Below are 18,602 nucleotides of genomic sequence, written 5' to 3'. Positions count from 1 at the left end.
TTAAAATGAACTTAAAATGTTATTCTGCAAAATTAGCAGCAATTAAATTTGTTTAATATTTTTGAGCTGATAGTCTGTGGTACCCAGGAAGAGTCTGTATCAACTTACATTGCAGTTTCTGTGCACTCCAGCCTCTTCTGTTCCATGTGAGATGATTTTCTGAGGCAGAAGAAATTATCTCCAAGAAAAGAAACAGAATGGAACAAATCCTCTTCTTAAATAAAAATAGATTTGAAACAGGATTACCTTAAATGCACCATGCTTTTACTTAACAAGTTCATAAGCATTCTCCATTTTCAGTTTACGATCAATTCTAACCCCAGGTCAAAATTATGTGCAAGAAAATTGACCTAATATAATATTATTAAACATACCTGTCCAGACCTCACAGCACGTCACAGTGTGTTGTACATTATTATATGTATATTAAATGTATTTTTCATCTATTGCATTTACCAACATCAAGAAGTCACAAGCAAAGAAAGACCACACCATGGTAAATCTTTAAAAAGGAAAGTATTGATAAAAAATATTTAAAAAATAAACATAACAATTTTCAAAGCTGTTCAAAGCAACACAACAGTGGGCCAATGTCAAACAAAATTGTGAACGTCACTCTGTAGAGTGGGCAGTCATAATGAAGCAGTACACTTTCATTTGAAAATTCAAACTGTGCTTCATATTTTTGGTCGCCAGATAGAAAGCTTTATTTGGCCATCACTGGCCAACAGTAATATTGTAATGTTCTTCCATATTTAACATTTGCACATAAATAAGTGAGATAATATTTTATGCTTTTTTTGAAAAGTTTCTTCACCACAGTTCTGCCATCCACCGTTTTTATTAGAAAAAATTGGCCACAGCCACTGCGCTATGAATTCTGGGATATGTTGGGCCACAAATGATACACCCAACCTATTCTTCAAATCTGGGGAAATGAAGGGCGCATTTTCGGCTGCATTTCGAATTGGGACAGGCTTCATCATGTTGCCGTGACGTAATCAGCCTTCAAATTGGGTCTTGAAGGATGCAGATCCTGAATTGGAACAGTTATTTTCAGAAAACGTGAAAGAGGAACATCACGTGGAGATACTTTAAGGCTGGAAATGAAAACACTAACATGAAAATAAACATAATAACTATTTTTTTTTTTTGCCTGTCCCGTTTGGCTCTTTTGCCATCAGAATTATTGTCTAAAGGTAAAGAAAGATGCCCAACGGATTTACTTTACCAAATTGACCATCCCAGCCTTGCCATTATGGTCCATTTGATTCACCTTTTATTGTTTATTTTATTTTCACTTACTGAATATGGGACAGACTTGACTGGGGGAAAGAAGGGGAGAAAGAAAGAGGGAAAGAGAAACAGCTGAGAAGAGGGACGGGGGAGAAGGGCAAAAGACAAAAACCAACAGAGCAGAGAAAAAAAAATGCATATATCAATCACCTGGATCACCTGCTGAGAAAGAAAAAAGAAAACAAGCAGAAGAGAACAAGAGTAATAGAATAAACAACATCACAATGATATATGGGAATATGACAGTAAATACTAAATATTAAACATTATTGTGCAGCACATAAGATCAACAGAACACAGTGTGCTTTGAGGTAGGAGCCAAAAAGGGTGTAGTTTGTGGGTGTGAGCACCCGTGTGTACACCTGTGAGCATGGACGCGCTTGTTTTTTAAAAGGTTCCTTCATGTAATGACCTGCTAGAGGGTGTGGGGGGGCCACAGCCCCGTCCTCCAGGGCATGAAGCAGGTATGGAGGAGATCAAAACTCCAGACATCCAGAGGCCCCCAGAACACAAGAGACCAAGGAAGACCAACAGAGGGGCAGCCGCGCCACTGTCCCAGAAAGAGCTGAGGAGAGTCCCAGATGAGGGGTCACTCAGCAGCCGCGGAGCAGAAGCCAGGGGGAGTTGCAGTGACGCGCCCGTGAGCTCCGCCGGCAGCCAGCCGTGCCTGAGTGACCGAGCCCCAGGCCGAGAGGCCGGGGGCACCCCACCCCACCCCGAAGTGGCCCGAGCGAGCCCCAGGCTCCAGGCCCCGACAAGCGGCTGCCAAGGAGTGAGCCGGTGTGTACCTGGACGCCCATCCCCAGACACAAAGAACCACCAACGCACCGATGTCTGAGGGAGTCCGCCACTGGCAGGGGAAGTGGTGGTGGGGGGAGAGAGGCCTCCAAACCTTGGAGGGCCTGAGGTGTCCCCAGAGAGGTGGCGTCTGATACCCAACCTGACATATAGACACAGACATACAGGCACACACAGATACAAACATCCATTCCCACCCTCATGCTCTCATATGCACTTACTCCACACTCAACCAACGTGGAGACAGACATAAAGAGACGCTGTACACACGATCACACTCCCCAAGCATACTCTACAAACCGGGTCTAGGTACCCTTGCCCCTGGAGGGGGGAACTGCACCCAGACCCAGGTGGTGTTACCCTTTTCCCTGCGGTGGGGAGAGGCCGACTCCGCAGCAGCAGGGAGGCCCCACACTCCAGACTGCAGTCGGACGGCCAACTCCTCCTAGCCCCCCCGCTCCAGCGGGCCGCAGAGAACGGGGGTGAGAGAAGACATAAACATAATAACTTGATACTGTCACTGGGTTCAAACTGAAGGAGTGTTCACAAGAAATCATCAGTATCAAACTGTGACAATAAAAAATGTTCATTAAACCAACCAAGAATGGGATAAGTTTGATGTGAATCTTTGGTAATACATGGGGGAAGCTCTGTGCCAGTTTTATCATACTGTACCTCCCTCCATCCAACCACACACTTCTTTGGGTTTGCCATCAGCCCTGCCTGCCTCACAGACTCCGTGACCAACCACTGCACATGATCCACCGAGGTATCACTATGAATGACAACATCATCCAGGTAGGAATTAACATATGCAGTGTGAGGACGCAGCTATCGCTCCAGCACGTGCTGAAAAATGGCCGCGGTTCCAAAGAAGCCAAACAGAAGAGTGACGAATGGTACAAACCATACAGAGTGCAGAAGCTCGTTTTTGTCTTTGGACTCTGCAGACAAGGGAATCTGCCCGTAGGCATTGGTTAAATCCAACATGATAAAAAATAAGCAGTGCTTAACCAGTCCAGGTCAACCTGGGGCATGGGATAAGCATCAATCCATGAAACCTTGTTCACTTTGTGATAATCATCACAGAACCGTATAAAACCCTGCACTCACTTCTTAATTACCTGGAAGCACCTTAAAGACAACCGGCCCCTCTCAACAGCTGCGACAAATCATCTGGAGAAAAGGTAAACATAGGACACCAAACACTGAGGAACAAATCCTCATTTCATCCTATGATAACAGCATTTTCACCATTTCAGCCAATTCCTTTTGCACAATTGGTCTCTTGTGCTCAGACAATATGTTAGGTCATGAACGCACTTTCACGCCAGGCTGCGTTTCAAAGTGGTGCTCCATGAGAGTCATGCAGCCGGGCAGGGGGGAGAACACATCTGCAAACCGCTGTTGCAATGCAGGAACATTTGCCTTGTGTGAGATGTTCATTACAATCTTGTTTTTAAGAAAAATCAAACATCTTTGTCCTTGAAGATCATTTCAGAGTTTTTAATGAGCTGCAGGAACCCTGTGCTGTGAGTGGAGAACAGCCAAGTCTCCTCCTGTGATAAACCTCCACATGTACGACTGAAAACAGTTAAATTACTTTGAATCTGAAATCAGGGCTCAAACTACTTGCTGTGAGACCATTTCTTTATTTTTCAAAGTTCATCAAATATAGGATCAAATCAAATCACGATTTCATAATACAAACTTCAAATCAACAAGAAAACAGCTGCAGAACATGTGGAAATGAAATGAATTCATTAAAAAAACAACATGTGGAGTTCAAGAACACAGTAAACACACTAAAGGAGCCAAAAATAGAGGTTTAATAGAATTTGAATTTTTGATCTTGTAACAGTTCTTTGCTGCCACTGTGAATATGAATGTGGTCTTTGCCTAATTGAATAAAGGTTACTCTGACTCACTGCTCCATCTTCTGGTACAAACTGGTATTACATGGAAGTACAGCCCAAAACCAGTTCAGCTTGAGTTTCTTTTTTCTGGACATAAAGTCACAGCAGGTGTCATTTCAAAGCTGGTGGACAGATTTAGTTCATTTTGGAAGTTTTAAGAGCAACTGCTGTGAAAATATTTGCAATTTTGGGAGAAAAGGTTCAAAAGAAGAAGAAGCAAAAGTTTAAATATGAATGAAGAATTGAAATTTAACTGAGGTAACACATTAAATGAATACATTTAAAAAAAGAAGTTAATTTTGGAAACACTAAGTTCAAATGAAAGAAATTGAAATGTATATCCATATCTGCAATTTTGATAAAAAGTCTGTTTGGTAAAAAAGACATTCCTATAACTTTAATAGTACAACTACTAAACACTACTGTGTCCTAAGGGAACAAAGGTTAAAATGTAACAGGGATAACATTTTAGAGAATTAAGATCCCTCAAAGGAAAAATAATAAACTTGATATACATATCTATACATGCAGCTTCCTAAATGTAACATTCAGGATTATTCACTGCAGGTCCAGAAATCAGAGCTACCTCATCAGATCCAAGTGTGACATCAGCTGACACTCTTTACAGGAGATTCCATCTGAACTCTGTGGAGCCTGATCTCAAGGTTTTTAAGTCTGACCCTGAAACCAGAAGAGGATCTTTCTCTCTCTTCAGATTCATTGTGATCCAGTGATTTCAGTCCTGCATGATCAGGCTGATGTTTGCACAGAGCAGATAATGAAGTGAATGTTTTTGCACATTGGTAACAGTGAAACAGTTTATTTACAGTGTGGGATTGTTTGTGTTCGGAGTATGAACTGAGATTCCTGAAGCTCTTGTCACACTGGTCACAGCTGAAGTTCACTTCCATGTGTGTACGTTCATGTTTGTTACGATGACCTGATTGTGAGAAGCTTTTGTCACTGTGTCTGCACTTGTATGGCGTCTCTCCTGAAGTGGTGAAGGATGACCCACACTAGTCACAGATGTGCTTTTTGACCCCACTGTGGAAGAGTTCATGTATTTTTAATGTACTTGTGTGTGGAAGCCTCTCCCACATTCTTTGCAGTAGTTCATTTCGTCTCCAGTGTGGCTACGTTGATGTGGTTTTTGGTCCCATTGATGATAGGAAGTTTTTTTTACAAAGGTCACAAAGAAACTCTTTCCCACCACCACAGTGACGACAGGGTTGAGAAATGGATCCATCTGTGTTGCTCTGCTTTTTTATTTTTATCCTGAATGTCGCCTGAAACAAAGAGCATCTCTGCCAACGTCCAATTACATTTTACCATTTACATTATAAGACTGAGCTTACTGAACAAAAATGACTCTTCAATTTTCCCAAACAGTTCATTCAGTATAACTCCATAAGTTTACTGATCAGATTTGTTCCAAACACTCAGGTTACAATTACAAGATAAAAAAATCAATACTTCCTCACAGTAACTGCACTTGTAGAGTTACTTTCTGGTGTGGATCCGTCGGTGGTTTCTCACGTGATGTGGAGATTTAAAAGTCTTCTCACACAGGTCACATTTATAAGGTCTCTCCTCAGTGTGGGTAAACATGTGTTGTTGTAACTGTGCGTCTGTTATAAACAGTTTCCCACACTGATCACAGCGGGAAACATCATTTCCAGTGTGAATCCGTAGGTGTCTATTTCGGTAGTGTTTGTCGCTGAAACTTTTTCCACAAAAGTTGCAGCTATACGCCTTAATTCCAGAGTGGGTAACTAGATGCCTCTGTAAGTCGTGCTTTTGAGCAAAAGCTTTACCACACAACTCACAGCTGTGTGCTTTAACTCCACTGTGGATGAGTTGGTGTGTTTTTAAGTTTCCAGCGTGGGTAAAAGACTTTCCACACAATTTGCAGCTGTAAGGTTTAACTCCACTGTGGACGTGTTGGTGTGTTTTAAAGGGTTGAGCGTGGGTAAAAGACTTTCCACACAAGTGACAGTTGTACGCTTTAACTCCACTGTGGATGAGTTTGTGTGATTTTAAGCTTTCAGCCCGGGCAAAATCCTTCCCACACAAGTCACAGCTGTACGCTTTAACTCCACTGTGGATGACTTGGTGTATTTTTAAGCCTCTAGCCCAGGCAAAATCCTTCCCACACAAGTCACAGCTGTAAGCTTTAACTCCACTGTGGAGGACTTGGTGTTTTTTTAATTTTCCAGCCTCGGTAAAAGACTTTCCACACAAGTCACAGCTGTAAGGTTTAACTACACTGTGGACGAGTTGGTGTTTTTTTAAGATTCGAGCCAGGGTAAAAGACTTTCCACACAACTCACAGCTGTAAGGTTTAACTCCACTGTGGATGAGTTGGTGTGTTTTTAGGCTGTCACTCCGGGTAAAATCCTTCCCACACTCATCACAGCTGTAGGATTTCTCTCCCTTTCTTCTTTGACGTTTGTCGGCCTCCTGAGAGCGCTGACTTCTTGCTCCATGTTGGTCCTGCAGTGACAGAGATACAAACAGAGGCAGTGAGTGAAATGCAGTCGTGGAACAAACTGAAACTCCCTCCGTCAGTGGAAACAAACATGTCAACAAACACATTGTTGGTGTGTTTCCACCACCTTCTGGTGATGGTGTCACATTACAATGATGTGACACAATGAGAGGTGTAATGAAAATTACCTTATTGAAGAAATATATAAGTGGAGAAAATATTTTACTTCATAAAATATTTTGAGTTCAACTGATGATATTGTTGTTTCAATATGTGCTGATAAAATATGATCTTTGTATTTTCTTCTAACTTCTGTGGTTTTTGGTTGTGAATGTAGATTCTGTATATATGGAGGAGCCCAGGATGCAAAAGACAAAGCTGCTGTTAATTGTGTTTTAAAGACCAACCAGTTGCACACAGTTTCAATAACAGTGTAACTGTGATGTTTTTCTCACCTTCTGTGTTGAAGTCATTGTTTGAGCTGAGTCCAACTGGCTGAAATTGTCCTTCTGCTGCTCCACCAGACTCTTCTCCTCCTTTTACTCAGCTGGGACACAAAAAGTATATAGACATATTTTATCCCTGACAAAAAGAAGCAGAGCAAATAAACATTACTACACTCCTCAGTGCAGGGCTCGCAAAATCTCAAAATCCCTGGTAACCCTTCGGGCAGGGAAGGGTATTTGGTAGCCCAAAACAAATTTAAGTAGCCCAAATAAAAAAGAGAGCAATTTTTTGATTGATGTTTTGTTTCCTGTTTTGTTTCCTTTACAATATTATACATTAAAGTATAATATTGTAACAGAAACATTAATCAAAAAATCTTTGAAACACAAATTACAACATTGTTTAAAAATTACAATCATCAACTCAAATACTTGGTTCTACTTGAACAGAAATTTCTATGAACTTGTAAGAACTGTAGAACATGAATCAGTCTGTGTCAGATCCTGAATTTAAAATTTCCACTGAAGTCACGGGTAAGAGGCAAGTGGAACCAAGATCTAGGCCATTTGCTTTTTTGAAGTTTGCAAAGACTGCTAAATCGTGCCAGTAGTAGTTCACTCTTTGCAACATAGTAGGCTGTTCTAAACAGATTTTTCAGGTTTATTTTTAGTATGTTATTTGCAATTGGTGTTTGTTCTGGGAAAGATATTGCAGACTGAGCAATAATGCATTTATTTCATTTCTCATGGGTTCTAATGGGGGCCTTTCTTAAAATTACTGGTCCCAGCAAAAAAAGGCGCTTGTCGACTCAGAAATCAAGGGAAAACCAACAACACACCCGGCAGAACATTATATTATTTACACGGGTGCACATAAGTGGTCCGCATGTGCGCATCGCTGTCAAAATAAAAGACGTGCACCAGATAAGAAGTTGCAACGCACGTTTGCGTCCATATAAAAGGCACTGTTTTTGTCCGCTAGTGTGGGATTTTCACGGCACATTCTGCAACACATCTCTGTGCGTTCATCATTTGTTTGAAGCCAGCTCACCTCCTGCAACCACTTTTCCGAGAATACGTGCTTCTTTTGTGGTTCGGACCCCTTCTGACATTTCTTCTGCGGTGGAGGAACACCAAAGTAATTGCTTACAGTAATTGCTTCTTCAACATCTATAAGAGTTCTAAACAAATGTCTGTCCTCCAGAAAATCTTATGTGCACAAAAATATATATAAAAAACAGCCAGCATGCCCCTGCGGGCGGTTTATCCTTCAAGCTCGGGTCCTCTACCAGAGGCCTGGGAGCTTGAGGGTCCTGTGCAGTATCTTAGCTGTTCCCAGGACTGCGCTCTTCTGGACAGAGATCTCCGATGTTATTCCCGGGATCTGCTGGAGCCACTCGCCTAGCTTGGGAGTCACCGCACCTAGTGCTCCGATTACCACGGGGACCACCGTTACCTTCACCCTCCACATCCTCTCGAGCTCTTCTCTGAGCCCTTGGTATTTCTCCAGCTTCTCGTGTTCCTTCTTCCTGATATTGCTGTCATTCGGAACCGCTACATCGATCACTACGGCCGTCTTCTTCTGTTTGTCTACCACCACTATGTCCGGTTGGTTAGCCACCACCATTTTGTCCGTCTGTATCTGGAAGTCCCACAGGATGTTAGCTCGGTCATTCTCCACCACCCTTGGGGGCATCTCCCATTTTGACCTCGGGACTTCCAGGTTATACTCGGCACAGATGTTCCTGTACACTATGCCGGCCACTTGGTTATGGCGTTCCATGTATGCCTTGCCTGCTAGCATCTTGCACCCTGCTGTTATCTGCTGGATTGTCTCTGGGGCATCTTTACACAGCCTGCACCTGGGGTCTTGCCTGGTGTGATAGACCCCAGCCTCTATGGATCTTGTGCTCAGAGCTTGTTCTTGTGCTGCCATGATTAGTGCCTCTGTGCTGTCTTTCAGTCCAGCTTTGTCCAGCCACTGGTAGGATTTCTGGATATCAGCCACCACCTCTATCTGCCGGTGGTACATACCATGCAGGGGCCTGTCCTTCCATGATGGTTCCTCGTCTCCCTCCTCTTTCTTGGGTTTCTGCTGCCTGAGGTATTCACTGAGCACTCGGTCAGTTGGGGCCATCATATATATATATATATATATATATATATATATATATATATATATATATATATATATATATATATATATATATATATATATATATATATGTGCACTGCCTGGATTGATTACAAGAAGGCCTATGACTCAATGCCCCACAGCTGGATACTGGAATGCCTAGAATTGTACAAGATCAATGGGACCCTAAGAGCCTTCATCAGGAACTCAATGGGGATGTGGCGTACAACACTAGAGGCCAACTCCAAGCCCATAGCACAAGTTACCATCAAGTGCGGGATCTACCAAGGAGATGCTCTGTCCCCACTGCTGTTCTGCATAGGCCTGAACCCCCTCAGTGAGATCATTAACAAGACTGGCTACGGATACCGACTACGGAACGGAGCAGTTGTCAGCCACCTCCTGTACATGGATGACATCAAGCTGTATGCCAAGAGTGAACGAGACATCGATTCACTGATCCACACTACCAGGCTATACAGCAATGACATTGGAATGTCGTTCGGACTGGAGAAGTGTAGTCGGATGGTAACAAAGAGAGGGAAGGTAGTCAGAACTGAGGGGATTGAACTACCAGAAGGCAACATTGCAGACATAGAGGACAGTTACAAGTACCTGGGGATCCCGCAGGCAAATGGGAACCATGAAGAGGCCGCTAGAAAGGCTGCAACCACCAAGTACCTGCAGAGGGTCAGGCAAGTCCTGAGGAGTCAGCTGAATGGTAAGAACAAGATCCGGGCCATCAACACATACGCCCTGCCCGTGATCAGGTACCCTGCTGGGGTAATAAGCTGGCCAAAGGAGGAGATAGAAGCCACTGACATAAAGACAAGAAAGCTCCTGACCATGCATGGAGGGTTTCACCCCAAGTCCAGCACCCTGAGGCTGTACGCTAAGCGGAAGGAAGGGGGCCGGGGACTGGTGAGTGTCAGCACCACAGTCCAGGATGAGACAACGAACATCCAAGAATACATTGGGAAGATGGCCCCAACTGACCGAGTGCTCAGTGAATACCTCAGGCAGCAGAAACCCAAGAAAGAGGAGGGAGACGAGGAACCATCATGGAAGGACAGGCCCCTGCACGGTATGTACCACCGGCAGATAGAGGAGGTGGCTGATATCCAGAAATCCTACCAGTGGCTGGACAAAGCTGGACTGAAAGACAGCACAGAGGCACTAATCATGGCAGCACAAGAACAAGCTCTGAGTACAAGATCCATAGAGGCTGGGGTCTATCACACCAGGCAAGACCCCAGGTGCAGGCTGTGTAAAGATGCCCCAGAGACAATCCAGCACATAACAGCAGGGTGCAAGATGCTAGCAGGCAAGGCATACATGGAACGCCATAACCAAGTGGCCGGCATAGTGTACAGGAACATCTGTGCCGAGTATAACCTAGAAGTCCCGAGGTCAAAATGGGAGATGCCCCCAAGGGTGGTGGAGAATGACCGAGCTAACATCCTGTGGGACTTCCAGATACAGACGGACAAAATGGTGGTGGCTAACCAACCGGACATAGTGGTGGTAGACAAACAGAAGAAGACGGCCGTAGTGATCGATGTAGCGGTTCCGAATGACAGCAATATCAGGAAGAAGGAACACGAGAAGCTGGAGAAATACCAAGGGCTCAGAGAAGAGCTCGAGAGGATGTGGAGGGTGAAGGTAACGGTGGTCCCCGTGGTAATCGGAGCACTAGGTGCGGTGACTCCCAAGCTAGGCGAGTGGCTCCAGCAGATCCCGGGAAAAACATCGGAGATCTCTGTCCAGAAGAGCGCAGTCCTGGGAACAGCTAAGATACTGCGCAGGACCCTCAAGCTCCCAGGCCTCTGGTAGAGGACCCGAGCTTGAAGGATAAACCGCCCGCAGGGGCGTGCTGGGTGTTTTTATATATATATATATATATATATATATATATATATATATATATATATATAAGGGGTGCAACGATACACAAAATTCACGGTTCGGTTCGATACTTTGGTGTCACGGTTCGATATTTTTTCGATACAAAATAAAATGTTCATGCCTTTTTAATTTCTCATTTATTAAAATTATAAATATATATTTTAACTCAAAAGTACAGTTTTTAAATTTAACCCTAACCCTTGTGCGTGTTTTTTATTTTGACAGCGAATGCACACCTGTGGACCACTTATGTGCAGCCCTGGTTATTTAGCTCATCATATTGCAGCCACAGAAATTCTTTTGTCCATATAACCCATAAAGCTGCACTTTCTTTTGCCTTATAGTCTGATTTGTCATAACTTCTCCGTTTTGTGGTAAGCTTTTCTTTGGCTGTCACTTCTTCACCCTGACCTGTCTTATTTGGCTCAGCAGAACTGAAATGCTTTTACACACACACACACATAACGGTCAGCGATTCTCTGCGCGATCAACCTCTCACATGTTTAAGCTGCGGGAGATTTCACTTGTCATGTTTCCATAGTAAGCTAACGATTAATAAGACGATGTCAGAGGAATTGGTGCACAAATTATCATCACTCACAGATCAGTGCTGTCGCTCTCTATACACAGTTCGCACGATTGCAAAGTGAAAGCAAAAAACAAGCGCAAATTCAAACGCGACTTCAATATGTCACATATTGACAGTGGCTCACCGATGCCAATGACATAATTACCCAGCTACATTTCTGAAAGAATGCAAAAGCATTGACATATATTTTTCCTACAATAGCCCGACGGGCAGGGCAGAGATAGATTTTGGTAGCCCGACTGAAAAAAATCGCTAGCTCCGGGACGTCGGGCTAGCGATATTGCAGGGCGTTGTTGGAATGCTACTATGCAAGTAACCCCGGCGGAAGGGCCTACATGAATAGGATGACGGACCTATGGATTCTTCGATACCCAACATCCACAATGACGGCGAAACTAGTAGCTCAGTGTTCCAACATTCGAAAGAAGGGACTGCTCTCACAGCTAGAGATTGACGAGGTACAACACAAATGCTACGGCAAGGAGGAGTCAGGACGCCAGGTCAAGGGGGAGATATCATCACCCCCACCCGAGATTGGGTACATAGCCCCAAGTGCGATAGGAGAAGGATCGTTGAGTGCGAGAGGAACTGACCTGAAAAATAGGATAATGGCCAAGCTTGAAACCTGGATCCCCCGTAGCCGGTTACCGTGAAGTACCCTCAGAAGGTCTGCTAGATGATGTTAATGCAGCACTACGGACAATACCTACAACCACGATTACCGACACTAACAAGCTGATCTACAATACGGCAGCAGTGATCAGTGAGATGCTTGGCTACAAGTTGAACAGCCACAAGGGGCAGTACCCTCCATGGAGAAGGAGGCTAGAGGGCAAGATCAAAGTAGCACGGAGGGAGGTTAGCCAACTAACGGAGTTGCAGAAAGGTGCAACAAAGAAGGTGCATAAGAAATACAGCAAGCTGTCCATACCTGAGGCCTTGGAAACTGCCAAGCAAAGACACCAGAGAGATAGAAGGCAGGAGAATAAACCAGCTGTGCTCCACAGAACCAGCAAAGGTGTACTCTCAGTGGCAAGGGAACAATAATAAGAGAACAGCACCACCAAGGCTGGAGACGGAGCAATACTGGAAGAGCATATGGGAGAAGGACGCAACCCATAACGGCAATGCTCAGTGGCTAGTGGATCTGAGGGCAGACCACAGCGACCTGAACAGGGTCCAGTAACCATCACAGTGGCAGATATCCAAGAAAGGGTCTCCAGTATGAAGAGTTGGACAGCACCAGGGCCCGACATGGTTCACGCCTACTGGCTAAAGAAGCTGACTGCACTCCACGAGCGTCTGGCAGCACAAATGAACCAGCTGCTAGTTAACGAGAGACACCTGGAATGGCTAACCGAAGGTCGGACGGTCCTGATCCCCAAGGACCCCAAGAAGGGACCGGTCCCCTCCAACTACCGACCAATAACCTGCCTCAGTACTACATGGAAGCTCCTGTCAGGCATCATATCGGCTAAGATGAACAGGCACATGGGTCAATACATGAGTGGGACACAGAAAGGAATTGGCAAGAATACCAGAGGCGCAAAACACCAGCTACTGGTAGACAGAACAGTCAGCCGAGACTGCAAGACCAGACTGACCAACCTGTGCACTGCCTGGATTGATTACAAGAAGGCCTATGACTCAATGCCCCACAGCGGGATACGGGAATGCCTAGAATTGTACAAGATCAATGGGACCCTAAGAGCCTTCATCAGGAACTCAATGGGGATGTGGCGTACAACACTAGAGGCCAACTCCAAGCCCATAGCACAAGTCACCATCAAGTGCGGGATCTACCAAGGAGATGCTCTGTCCCCACTGCTGTTCTGCATAGGCCTGAACCCCCTCAGTGAGATCATTAACAAGACTGGCTACGGATACCGACTACGGAACGGAGCAGTTGTCAGCCACCTCCTGTACATGGATGACATCAAGCTGTATGCCAAGAGTGAACGAGACATCGATTCACTGATCCACACTACCAGGCTATACAGCAATGACATTGGAATGTCGTTCGGACTGGAGAAGTGTAGTCGGATGGTAACAAAGAGAGGGAAAGTAGTCAGAACTGAGGGGATTGAACTACCAGAAGGCAACATTGCAGACATAGAGGACAGTTACAAGTACCTGGGGATCCCGCAGGCAAATGGGAACCATGAAGAGGCCGCTAGAAAGGCTGCAACCACCAAGTACCTGCAGAGGGTCAGGCAAGTCCTGAGGAGTCAGCTGAATGGTAAGAACAAGATCCGGGCCATCAACACGTACGCCCTGCCCGTGATCAGGTACCCTGCTGGGGTAATAGGCTGGCCAAAGGAGGAGACAGAAGCCACTGACATAAAGACAAGAAAGCTCCTTACCATGCATGGAGGGTTTCACCCCAAGTCCAGCACCCTGAGGCTGTACGCTAAGCGGAAGGAAGGGGGCCGGGGACTGGTGAGTGTCAGCACCACAGTCCAGGATGAGACAACGAACATCCAAGAATACATTGGGAAGATGGCCCCAACTGACCGAGTGCTCAGTGAATACCTCAGGCAGCAGAAACCCAAGAAAGAGGAGGGAGACGAGGAACCATCATGGAAGGACAGGCCCCTGCACGGTATGTACCACCGGCAGATAGAGGAGGTGGCTGATATCCAGAAATCCTACCAGTGGCTGGACAAAGCTGGACTGAAAGACAGCACAGAGGCACTAATCATGGCAGCACAAGAACAAGCTCTGAGTACAAGATCCATAGAGGCTGGGGTCTATCACACCAGGCAAGACCCCAGGTGCAGGCTGTGTAAAGATGCCCCAGAGACAATCCAGCACATAACAGCAGGGTGCAAGATGCTAGCAGGCAAGGCATACATGGAACGCCATAACCAAGTGTACAGGAACATCTGTGCCGAGTATAACCTGGAAGTCCCGAGGTCAAAATGGGAGATGCCCCCAAGGGTGGTGGAGAATGACCGAGCTAAGATCCTGTGGGACTTCCAGATACAGACGGACAAAATGGTGGTGGCTAACCAACCGGACATAGTGGTGGTTGACAAACAGAAGAAGACGGCCGTAGTGATCGATGTAGCGGTTCCGAATGACAGCAATATCAGGAAGAAGGAACACGAGAAGCTGGAGAAATACCAAGGGCTCAGAGAAGAGCTCGAGAGGATGTGGAGGGTGAAGGTAACGGTGGTCCCCGTGGTAATCGGAGCACTAGGTGCGGTGACTCCCAAGCTAGGCGAGTGGCTCCAGCAGATCCCGGGAATAAAATCGGAGATCTCTGTCCAGAAGAGCGCAGTCCTGGGAACAGCTAAGATACTGCGCAGGACCCTCAAGCTCCCAGGCCTCTGGTAGAGGACCCGAGCTTGAAGGATAAACCGCCCGCAGGGGCGTGCTGGGTGTTTTTTTTTTTTATATGTGTGTGTGTGTGTGTATATATATATATATATATATATATATATATATATATATATATATATATATATAGTATAGAGAACACAGTAACAGTTTGTATATAAAATCTAAATTATTAAAACTAGAAGAGATAGTGAAATTATAGACATTATTATATTTAGGGCAAAAAATAAAACACTATCTCTTAAGTTACAAAGTGTATTTGTATTGTGTTCAGAACATGGGGAGGGAAGAAGGAAGTTTTATTTTAAGCATTGGTTTGCTCGAACCACACAAAGGCAAATGTGTCCAACAGTCATGGGCATAAGAAACTGGAATTCTCTCAATGATCATCTCACGTGTTGTACAAAGGTTTCTCAATTTAAAATCTGCTATAACAATAAAACGATAAACCAATATGAAGAAGTTGAAAATAACAGAATTTAACTGTAGAAAAAATTATCCTTTTCGTTTGATATTTAGTGGTATTGCTCACTGTTGATTATATTGTTCTGTTTGTTTTGTCTTGTTTTGTGTAGAATATTGTCAGAGTGTAATTTTGGTTGCCTACTTGTATCATCACAGATAGGGGGCAGGTGTCAATGCTCCTGTTCATGCATGGAAACAGTGTTACTTTAATTAACAGGAAGGTTGTGTATAAGAAATGAATTACTGCTGTACCATGTGTGAAACAAAAAATTAAATAAGTAAATATGGACTTCCATAGATCCACAAAAGAGTCCCGCTCAGACTCATCGGTAGCAGTATGAACTCAGCCAACTAAGTTTATACTGAACCTCATTACCATCCTAGGAGTTTAAAAAACATTTAAAAAATCACTTTGTTAATGACGGATTGAAAAATTTCACAAATGAAGAATTTATTCTACAATTCATTATTCAAGCACAGAATTCTTTATTTTGATGTGCGTGGCTCTTGTTGTCCTCCATATGGGGGTGTCAAAAATCACATTGGAAGTGGCACACATCACATCACCTGTTGACGGTGTTAACAACACCTTCACATTCACTTGGTGAACTTGCAAACGCTTAGGATTTAGCTGAACTTGACTTTAGATGTTTCTGAAACAAGAAGGACATATTGATTTGCTCTCCTGATATTTAGACTGTAGTATTGATATTTTAACCTTTAAGGAGCACAAAATGTATTAATCCTACTAACACATACACTAACACATGTAATGAAGCTCAAGAAGACCAGATAGTATTTTAAGCCTGTGTTTCTGATTTTATCATGTTGTTCGGTTCACTTAGTGGGATGAGAAGCAATATATGAACTAGTGGACTAATATTATATTAGGAAAGATGATTGAATTATAGCAGGGGTGAACAGAATGCAGCAGAGGGACTAAATGAGTGAGACTAGTAGATTCTTAGTTTCTTGTTCCTGATGTGTAGGGGAGGTTTTACCATGACATACACCTTGTTACATGGGATGAAACTTACATTTTTGTTACCAAGTGGAAGTGAAAAGTCCTAAAACTAGGCTTTCATATTTTTACATTTTGTAGAATTTTATTTTATTTTTTAATGTTTGAGGAGTGCACTGAAAGTTAGGTTTGAGAATCTGCTCTCCTTCAAGCAGGCCTGCATGATTGGAACTAAAAGTGCTATACAAAACTGTTGCTTTAAAAACGATCGTAAAGTGAGCTTCTCCACCTTACAATTAATCTTATGATACCAAACCCACAAGAATGACAGTGGGGGTCTGCCTGTCATAAAATGAGCAGTAAGAGCTGCCTCAAATTTCATAGCGTAGTGGTAGGTGTGGATAATTTTTTCAACCCCCCCCCCCCCCCCCCCCAAAAAAAAAAACAGTGGATGGTTGATGTGGGGCAGCCAAATAGTAAACTTTTAAATATAGGGCTGGGCTATATCATACTGCTCACGGTAATACCGGTATAATGTTGGGCAACGATAAGAAAATTAAATACCGCAATAAAATAAGGGTAAAACACGCATGCGCATTGCTTTTGTTTTCATACGCACATGGCTGGAAAAAGCACAGTGGTGACGGAGAATGAGAAGAGCGAAAGTCGATCGTTAAATGAAACGAAATGAATCTGGCTGTAGGCTGTGGCACTTGGCCAGAGGTGGCGCTGGTTGATTCGAGTCCATGTTAGTGCAAACAAAGTAAACTGCACGCTTTAGTTGTGAAGCAAAAACGCTGAAATCGGGGTAATAAAACGTGCGAGGAGAACGATAACGACGACAAGAGTCTCCCGATCGTTTACTCTCGCCTTCCTGTGAACAACACCGGCGTGGTGTTAATTGTTTGACAATATCACCAACTCGCCACATTTTTAAACATTTTGTTGTTCAACAGCATCAAGACTGACGGAGTGTGTTTGAGTTAACCTCACAACTGTCACAGATGACACATTTGGTGTTTTTTTGCTGGTTTGTCGGTAGCAGCTCCTGAAACGCAAGTCTACCACACATCTGTTCGACCAACGCCAGTTAATCTGGAACACGAGCCGATTTTTTGTCCCAGTCCAGCCCTGGATGCATCTGGAGACGGTCCTATTAAGTCCTATTCTAAAGGCTGATTGCCCTCCCCCACGCTTGTACCTGTGGCTTTCTGTCCTGGGGGTGGGGGCTGGTTGTTCTCCTGCCCTGCAGCCAATCCTTTTGTTCATATTCAAAGACCGTTTTTCTGTATGTATTCTTACCCCTAAAACCCGTCGTATTGTAATGTTGCAAGCAATCACAAGTTCTAAGTCTGTCTAACTCCAATGTATACCAAGCAATCTATTATTCTCAACAGCGCTAAAAGCTTACCTTTAGATGAGCCCACAAACCGAGAGAAACTCCGTGATGAAGCTGGAAGTCTCAACAAACAGATCAGGGAGCAGAGACCCACGTGGTTCACGCTGATCTGAGCTACGATCCAGGAAACAAGGGTGTGCAGATCGATGCAGAAATTGATCCCAACGTTGGTAGTGGTATATGTTCCTGTAAATTCACTACTTTACTCCCGTTTCATGAAAAAGTAACTCTCTCTCTGCTCGACACCTCTCCTGCACACACACAATTTCTCCGCCCCTTCTTCCCGACTCTGCCGTGATTTGTTACTCGGTTTGGTCACATGACTCATTTGCGCAACGTAACCACGCGGGGTGTAGTTTCAAAATTAGCGCTTAGCGCTTTGGCGTTGACGTCACGCCGCAAAGCATTGTGGGAGCGTGGCACCATTTTCGGGGTCTACGAATCAAAACAAACACACTGTGTTGGAACGAAGATTACAAGATGCTTAAAAGCAGCTCAAAAGAGAATGGACTGTATAGAGACCGATTTCGTTCAGAAATCAAACGCAGCAAACCTTCACCATCTTATCCAGGAGGGTCACCTCTTCACCCTCACATGGAAGAAGTAATCTGATGGTGGTATGTTTGAAGCAGGTCCCTTGTGTAGCGCTGCAACCCAGTCACGATGTTTCATCCATTTCATAGGCTGGTTTGCTAAAATAATGCCAAATTATTAGCAACTCTATAAATAGAAGGTAGTTCTGCAAAATCACTCAGTAGGATGTTTGTTCTAATTTGCTATGAGCTCAGAGCGCATCGAAAAATAAAACTAATAGGCTATAAAGAGTGATATGAACATATTTAGAACTTACTGAAACGAAAATG

The 18,602-nt window shown here is 44.1% G+C and overlaps 3 protein-coding genes across 3 annotated transcripts in view; 2 read left to right on the top strand and 1 right to left on the bottom strand.

The window, feature by feature from the left end:
• Nucleotides 1–9,817, bottom strand: part of LOC309694246 (uncharacterized protein) — a 174,314-nt gene extending 164,497 nt beyond the window's left edge. The window contains exon 1 of the mRNA XM_082514141.1: nucleotides 9,760–9,817. The gene's annotated coding sequence lies outside the window, so the exon portion shown is untranslated. The remainder of the gene's footprint in view (nucleotides 1–9,759) is intronic.
• The window catches only part of LOC309695629 (uncharacterized protein), a 409,672-nt gene that overhangs the window by 358,800 nt on the left and 32,270 nt on the right, over nucleotides 1–18,602 (top strand). The window lies entirely within an intron of this gene.
• Nucleotides 7,339–10,949, top strand: LOC309694935 (uncharacterized protein). Its single transcript, XM_082515221.1, has 2 exons — nucleotides 7,339–7,419; nucleotides 9,986–10,949. The coding sequence occupies exon 2, from the start codon at nucleotides 10,060–10,062 to the stop codon at nucleotides 10,909–10,911; it is 852 nt and encodes a 283-aa protein (XP_082371347.1). The 5' UTR covers nucleotides 7,339–7,419; nucleotides 9,986–10,059; the 3' UTR covers nucleotides 10,912–10,949.

Source organism: Aulonocara stuartgranti (assembly GCF_965226115.1).
Source record: "Aulonocara stuartgranti genome assembly, chromosome: 3".
Lineage (NCBI taxonomy): Eukaryota > Metazoa > Chordata > Actinopteri > Cichliformes > Cichlidae > Aulonocara > Aulonocara stuartgranti.
Note: the sequence above shows the minus strand (reverse complement) of the source record. Positions and strands in the feature narration are given on the sequence as shown.

Coding starts and splice junctions, on each gene's coding strand:
- LOC309694935 (XM_082515221.1), top strand. CDS start 10,060: ATGGCCCCAACTGACCGAGTGCTCAGTGAATACCTCAGGCAGCAGAAA.